Raw genomic sequence first — 8,379 nt, forward strand, 5'->3', positions numbered from 1 at the left:
ATAAAAGTTTTAATCGCATTCATGAACAAAATTACTTAGTTCAACCGGTATCTCTCTCTCGCTCTTTCTCTTCTCTCTCTCCCATTTCACATTTTGTCTTTGATTCTTGTTTCTGATTTTCTATCTTCGGTTCTGCTATGCGAAGTTGAAAATATGGTAAAAGTAAAAAAAAAAAATGAATAAAATAAGACACAGTAAAGTAAAGAAAATAAGATAAAGTTAATTCATTCTTGAATCTGAATGAGAAAATCTATTCGTAATGCCTTCCGTTTCCCAATTTATGATGATTTTCTTTCTCACTTTTTCTTCATTTTTTTGTCCCAGCTTTTGTTAATTTTCTGCTCCACAATTTTGTTCGGTACTTTCGATTAATATGAGTTATATATGCATTCATATTTTCCAAAAAACATTGACAAAATCTTGTGAATCCTTTACCAAAGACTTCGAGTTATTCCTTTTCAACCGTTCATCATAAGAAAATCCCAAAAGTTTAGATTTCTAGCGACGTGAAAATCAACATAGACGTACATTGATGTGACTTGGTGGTTGAGGATTTTTCGAATCACTGGTTGGGAAAAAGTCAAATAATTAATACCACTAACTTTTCAGAAAAAAAGTTCGGCACCACTATCCGTCTATCTTTGCGATCGCTGGCAGGCTGGGAGCCGCTTCTTTCAAAAAGTTAAGAAAAATTTCCTTCAGACGACATATCTTTTCTATAAATTCGAAAAAGGGGCTTGTATTTTTCAGAAAAAAAAAAAGGAAAAAAGATTCCGAGTCCACTTCAGGCAAGACCAACAAAAAGAAACCACCAGGAACCGATCACTTTGCCCATAACAAGGCTAACTTGAAGTCGGGTTCAGAAGGTCAAGACTATCGTTGACTACCCCTTTTGGTTATCCACTTTAGTTAGAGATCGTATTGTATCTGTTTTGAACATGCTGTTAAATAAAAAGGAGTTGTTGAAGGCAATGAAGAAGTGAAGATCGATGCATAAAATCTAGCACAAAAGTGAGGTAGGTTGTTTGATATGGGCTGAAACTTGTAATGGTTGGAGCTACCAATCCATTGATTACATCCGGCAAATTGTGTGAACCGTGTGTTGTTTGGTAGTTGGTGGCTTCAACCATCGCAGATGAAAACCCATAACACCTAACTCTAACTCGTCCTCGGTACAAAAGAAATGGGCCTTAAGAAATCGTTTATGCGATGGCGAAGTTGAAAATGGCATCGTATCGTCCTTTGTATATCATATATTTTCTTTCTCGCTTCTTTTTGTTGAATTTTTCGAACAACGTGGGCTCCTGCCCTACGTATGGATCAAATCTGCAGAATTCATTTGCCGGTGGCTTTTCAATGCGGATCTACTGCACTGATTTGCTTAGCCCATTGGATCTAATTTTACATCTAAAAAAAACTCTGAATGAGTTGGTGACCAAAAAAATGATGTTTTCCCCAAAAACACACAAAACGAGCCCTAGACAGTCAGGCCAAATCTAATCCACCAATAAATTTGATCCATAGACAACATTGTTGTGGTAAAGGTCGTAATGCTAGAGAAATCATTACCACAAGGCAGAGAAGGGGAGGTCATAAGCGTTTATACGGTAAAATCGATTTTCGATAGAATGCAAAAGACATATATGATAGAATTATAACCATATAATAAGACCCTGATCAAAATGCATATATTTGTCTCATAAATAAAGATACATTATTTCTCTTACCAGACACTATGGTGACGATTTAGTCCTATACCTTGAAAGCAAGGGGAAAATGACATACATAGCAATACGTATCATCTATTATTTTGCAGTCTTTCAAGAGAAAGAGAGAGAAAATTTGAGTTTTTGATGGACAATGTGAAAAAGAATGGGGGTTGTAGTCTTTTAGAGCGACAGAGAGAGAAGATTTATAATAGGAGATGATCATAATTTGGCCTCAATTTCCTTCACAATCCACAATTTAAGAAGGTTCTAATTAAGAAGGTGTCGCATGTCTATGCAAGGAAGCATCATCGATCTTTCACCGGTTTTGTCGGGACAAAAAAAAAAAAAACGAAAAAAAGTCAAATAAAAGAGACGAAGAACCAAGTGATCCCACAAAATTTATGCCTTTTTGTCTGTTCCCATCATCCATCAAAGAGTTGGACGGCTTAGCCGTGTTTGAAAAGACTTAATAAGCAAGGTGCTTCGGCTGTAGACTACTTACTTGAGAATGGGGGCCGAGCTAGAAATTTTTAATGAGGAAAGCTGAATTAAAGTTTTTAAATTTTAACATGGACCGAAATGTTATTTTTTAAAATTTTTATATAAAACAAATAAAATTTTTTAAAATTTACATGCAATTTTTTTTTTAAAAAATTTTGATCTCCCCCGGTCTAGAATGGTGCTATTCAATATTTTTCTAAATGTATCAATCTCACAAAATGTCAGTTGGGGGATTAGGTAGGCAAGGACATCAAGGGCCATTGGACCTTCTTAGATTTTAATTCCAAATAAAGCTGACTTTTACAGGTTGTATACTGAAAAAAGATATGGCTTTCCAGGTTGTATGCCGAAAAAGATTTCTCCTAAAAAAAATTTGAAACCAGATGCGTTCATCTACTGGACCCATTGAGTCATCTCATCACTTAGATGGCCCCACTTACTCGGACGCTCGGTCCTACCCAGTGTCATAAAATTTGGTTCTTATTAATCTGTCAATGTTTAGTTTTTTAAAAAATAAACGAATATATATATATATATATATATATGTGTATATATATATATATATATATATATATATATATATATATATATATATATATATATATATATGTGTGTGAATTAAAAATAATAAATTTTACTATTTAGAAATAATTAAAGGTGGGATGGGGCAACCTTGAACCAGTCAACAAATTTCATCGGTTTAGTATTCAATTAAAATCGGCCGACTCAGGCCATTTCTGAAAACGACGGTCTCAAACACGCAACACGGTCTCGCCGTCGATCTGTACGCGCCCTGAACATGTAAGAGGACGTCAGTGGTGGGAAACTCCCATCGGCAAGTTACGCTCGTTTCTTATTTAATTGCTTGGCGATGAACACGACAAGATAGATAATGGGTTAGGTTGAACATGACAAGGTAGACGAATTAACGACCTTCGACGGAGCTTCTTAAAACACGGACAATCTTTTCACCATCTCTCGAGATGTCTTAGCATGTAAGCAACAGAAGAAAACTTCCCTACCGATGGTGTTAGATCTCTATAAATAGTTCATCGAGGTACATCGTTTACGTTCATCTCGAGCACCGAATCATTCTTGTTTCCCCTGCCTCTTCATAAGACTAGTTTGGTTTTTGCGCTTGAAATTGCGGCCGGATTGTTTGCTTTTCAGTCACGAATTAGAGAGACGGTTTCTTTAGGCACCATGGAGACGGTGAAGCACGGCCACCACCACCTCTTTCATGGGGAGGAGAAGCATGAAAAGACTCCAGAGCAACAACTGAAGCATCACAAGCACATGCAGCGCCTTGCCAAAGCCGGAACTGTTACTGCCGGTGCCTATGCCCTGGTAATTAACTGCATCGCTCTCAATTTCCAAGGATATACATACATAGCACTAGCAGCTTTACGTTTATTCACAAGTTTATAATAAAAAAAATGAAACCATAGTAACCCAACTGTTGTGTATCGATGCATGAATATTATATGTTGTTCGTCTACAAATTGCTGAGTTTCGATTTGAACTCTTTTGTAGCATGAGAAGCACAAAGCGAAAAAGGACCCAGAGAATGCGCATTCACACAGAATAAAGGAGGAGATTGCTGCTACCGTTGCTGTTGGTGGAGTGGTGTTGGTGATGCATGAGCACCACGAAAAGAAGGCAGCAAAGAAGAAGATCAAGGAAGAGAAGAAGAAAGGAAACGGTCATTGATTGCATCTATGTATTTACTTAGTCATATGTAATCTAGTGTGCGATGCGAGTGTTGATTCGTATGGATGTACATAGCTATATGTATAAATCCATTTTCTATGTTTGTAGTTCAATTACTATGGGATCTATACCTTTGTGTTTGAGTGATAAAGCTTAGTATGTAAGCTGAGAAAGTGATATTGAGAATGGAAGAGCTTGTTATGGTTGTAGCATTAACTGTTTTTATCTGTTTGGTTTCTGATCACCACATTCTTTCTGCCATCAGGATTAGATCCTCGGTGAAGAGAAATTTCTGTTTTTCATTTCTAGAACTATAGCTGGAGAGGTGATTGTAATCTCTGCAAGGTTCTTGTGAAACTACAACAATAGGACAACAAATCACTATGCACAATCTGTCAGGGACATCCCCTCATGAGATAAGAAGCACGTGACATTCATGAGAGGGTATGGATGGCTATATTGCTTGGAATGGAACAATACAAACAAACATGTAGTTGAGAAGGTTAGGAAAAAAAAGAGAGAAAGAGAGACATTGAGAAAGAGAAGAGAGGGGAAAAAAACCTATATTTTCTTCTTCGAACCTCTTTTCTCGAGCCCAGTTTAGGTCAAACAAAATGATGTGGATCAGTTTTAACCGAATTGGATACGGACCCGGTTCTTTTTAGGTCCCTCTTGTTTTCCATGGCCCATATTTAGAGATGGTGGGTCGGATACCCTGAGAGATCATTGCACCCGACCCATTATCTAAGTTTATTGACCAGCTTCTTCCTAGCTCATTCTTTTTCTTTTCTTACTTAATTTAACAATCTCTATTAGCAGCTCGGTGTAATTTTCTGGTCAACGAGAATAAGCTTATAGTGTTAGAGAAAATCTTTGGTTCATGAAAGAACTCGTGAGGATTGAGAGAGCACGAAGGAACGAGAGAAGGAAGAATGATTCAGAAAATGAATGACTCATATATTTTGCTATTGATAATACAAAGTATTTATAGAGTAAAGAAGAGATGACGTTACAACAAATAAGGCAAGAAATAAAATCATAGAATCAAATCCCTAATTAATAGTGATTGATACGATTTTATTTCTTGCAGAAATGATTTCGTAATTCAATCTCTTTCCTAATTCAAATTCTTTCCTCAAAAGTTCATATATTAAAGATGTGGCATCAAGCCTAACATACATTGTGCGCTTTCGTATTCCCATTGTGTTCTTATTTGAAAGTTAAGGGCCTGTTTGGTTGGAAGGAAAGGGAGGGATTAAGCAATCCCTCTTGTATTTGGTTGGCTAATTAGAAAGGAGGGAAATGGAGGGAAAGAGAGAAAGTCTGTTTAGATGGGATGGGAGGGGAGGGAAAGGAAAGGAAAAGAAAGAAAAGGATTGTATAGTGTAAATTCAATCCCTCCCAAATCGGGACGGATTGGGAGGGAAAGGAAAGAGAGTAAGTGCAAAAGTGTTGACTGCCCACAACAACCCTCCATGTTTTTTTTCTCTCTGCCTCCCAACCTTTTGACTATTGATGGTATTATTATAAATTGCATCGTTTCCTTTCCATTTCATTCACTTTTATCCAAACAAGCTTTTATAATCACCTCTTTCCATTTCATTCCCTTTCCTTCCCTTTCCTTTTCTTTCTTTTCCTTCTCTTTCCCTCCCTTTCCCTCCAACCAAACAGTCCCTCCCTTTCCCTCCAACCAAACAGGGCTTAAGTCACGAGAAGATTCTAAATGAAAAAGATTATTAACATTTGGGCAAATTCTTGTAACACAGTGCGGTTTCTATTATCAAGCACAGCATAGTTGCATCGTAATATCACAGACTGAAAATGTGAAGTGTAGATATCACAATGTAAAAATGACATGTTCAACGCGCACTTTGTTTACGTCTCATTTTGAGCCCGCTGCTCGTCAATGTTACCACGGCAATAAAGTATGAGAACATTCTAGGTGTAGTAGGAAACTCGACTGATGCATTTGATAGCTTTAGATCTAAAATTTGAGAACCATACAGATATAAAAGGATATTCAATTGCCTTGGACATAAGATCGGAGGTAATATGAATCAGCGCAGATCACAGATCAAATATCCGTCTCTAGGCCAAGTATTGATTCACCTTTCGAATATATTACATTGCGAGTATTTCATAAAGCAAATTTATCTGAACGTCGATGTCCAAAGCTATCTCTCGAAAACAACATGAAGAATCTGGCTAATGTTGGTGACGAAACATCCGTAAGGCAAAATTATTGGGATGAAAAAATAAAATGCACCACAAAATCATCAGACAAGCTCGAACCCGACAACGAAGACTTTGTCATTTGCATAAAGCCGAGTTGGCCTGAAGATGCTGTGCATTCTGCATAAAAATGATTTCACCCCTTTGTGAATTAAATGTCACATATTTCTCTGAACAAGACCAGAAGAGTAGGTGGAAGCATATAAACCATCAGGCCAGGACAGGTGAAAGTTGAATGCCAACCTCAGAGGCTCATCAATGTGCCCGAGGACAGACTAGTAGATGCATGACACTCCTTGCTTATCAGAGGTTCATCAGTGCACCTGAAGACGGATCAGTAGATGCAAAGAATCCCTGCTGGTAGGAGTGAGACAGTTACCGACTTCCTCTAAAGATCAAACGAAATCCAATATCATAAAATGGCGTCAACCAATCACAGGGAGAAATTTTTTGTGTTACGATCAATTCAGGGTAGAGGCCAACACCATTTTCAGGTGTGTAAAGTCTGAAGTACGACTGCCAACTCACAAAAACCTTGTAGAGATTACAATATTCTCTCCAACTATGGTTCTAGAAATGAAAAACAGAAATTTCTCTACACCGAGGATCTAGTCCTGATGGCAGAAAGAATGTGGTGGTCAGAGACCAAACAGAAAAACAGTTAAAGCTACAACCATAACTAAAATACTCTTCAAAGGGGGCAAAGGATCTCAACTAAGGGAAGACATTTATTTCCTCTCTTGAGGGGCATTTTGGTCTTTTGAAAGTACAGTTAGCTTTCTATTTTTTTTTTTTTTTTAAAAGAACACTAACTTATTGCCAAATTAAAAGACAGTTAGATTCTTTAGTTCACTATAACAATAGAGGTAAGAGTCTTTGACTCTTTTCTGTGTGTATTCAATTACACTTCAACAAGATAACTTTATGCGTATCTTCTTTTTTTAACCATTAAAGAACTTAGTTGGTCGCTATAACAATAGAGGTAAGCTTATTTTCCCTGTGTATTCAATTAAACTTCAACAAAATAACTTTATGTGTATCTTCTTTTATTAACCATTAGAGGACCTAGGTGTTTTATTAAGAATATTTGAAAAAGTAACCTGTGTTTTTTATTATTTTTATTCCTATTATATACACCATTGGTTTTGCAAGGTGGCACCCGATGATGCTGCGAGTAACGTCAATGGCAAATAAATTTTGATTTCTAAATGCTTAATTCGAAGGGGCATAGTTCAAACGGATAGGTTGGTATGCTCTGTTTTTACACCCAAACTAGTTATGTGCACACTTGAAAAAATTGTGCTTAGGTGTGAGCAAATCAAAATATCTTTATTAAAATAAGAAAAAAATAAAAGAGTAAAAAAGGATTGATAAAATTTTAAGAAGTCCAAAATTTCCATTTTTTATAAAAATAAAAAAATACCCTTCATCCCATACTTGTTGGGTGCACAGAAGTATGCACAAAACCCCATTTGCTCTTAAGTCTCACTGTTTAGTACCGACATAAATCTAAGCCCTGTGAGCAAATAAAAGGAAGGAGGCCTCGAAGTGCATAGAAGTGTTCACCTGACATCTCAATCTCATGTACTGGCGTCTTTCACACAACGACATTAAAAACCATGGGCTTGTTTTTAAACTTGCCTACATTTTTTGGACTTGAAATGAAAAGAAAATGTAAAAGTGATATTCCGTTCTTGGTCAATAATATATATATATATATATATATATATATATATATATATATGTTTGTGTGTGTGTGAGAGAGAGAGAGAGAGAGAGAGAGAGAGAGAGAGAGAGAGAGAGAGAGAGTCAATTAGAGATAATCAATTTTACTATTTAGAAATAATTAAGGGTGGCATGGGGCCACCTTGAACTAGTCAACAAATTACATCGGTTTAGTATTAAATTTAAATTGGCCGACTCAGGCCATTTCTGAAAACGACGGTCCCAAACACGCAACACGGTGTTGCCGAGGATCATTCTGCGCCCTGAACATGTAAGAGGACACCTCAGTGGTGGTGGGGAACTCCCATATGCGCGTTTCTTATTTAATTGCTTGCCGATGGACATGGCAAGATAGATAGTGGGTTAGGTTGAACGACTCATGCTGAAAATTAGAGCTTCTGTTACAAGCAGACGAACAATCGACCTTCCACGGACCTTCTTAAAACACGGACAGTCATTTCACGATCATTCGAGATGTCTTAGCATGTAAGGAACAGAAGAA

At 36.9% G+C, this 8,379-nt stretch overlaps 1 protein-coding gene across 1 annotated transcript; it reads left to right on the forward strand.

The window, feature by feature from the left end:
• Positions 1-3,117: 3,117 nt before the first annotated feature.
• On the forward strand, positions 3,118-4,132 carry LOC116259911 (abscisic stress-ripening protein 1-like). The gene is made up of 3 exons (XM_031637909.2): positions 3,118-3,267; positions 3,381-3,557; positions 3,744-4,132. Exons 2-3 carry the CDS (start codon positions 3,414-3,416, stop codon positions 3,918-3,920), a joined length of 321 nt encoding a protein of 106 aa, XP_031493769.1. The 5' UTR covers positions 3,118-3,267; positions 3,381-3,413; the 3' UTR covers positions 3,921-4,132.
• Positions 4,133-8,379: the final 4,247 nt, after the last annotated feature.

The sequence above is a fragment of the Nymphaea colorata genome, chromosome 9, assembly GCF_008831285.2.
Source record: "Nymphaea colorata isolate Beijing-Zhang1983 chromosome 9, ASM883128v2, whole genome shotgun sequence".
In the NCBI taxonomy this organism is placed as follows: domain Eukaryota; kingdom Viridiplantae; phylum Streptophyta; class Magnoliopsida; order Nymphaeales; family Nymphaeaceae; genus Nymphaea; species Nymphaea colorata.

Excerpts from the sequence above, each read along its gene's own strand:
- LOC116259911 (XM_031637909.2), top strand. The coding sequence starts at position 3,414 with ATGGAGACGGTGAAGCACGGCCACCACCACCTCTTTCATGGGGAGGAG. Across the intron at positions 3,558-3,743 it reads CTGCCGGTGCCTATGCCCTG|CATGAGAAGCACAAAGCGAA; the intron begins GTAATTAACTGC and ends ACTCTTTTGTAG.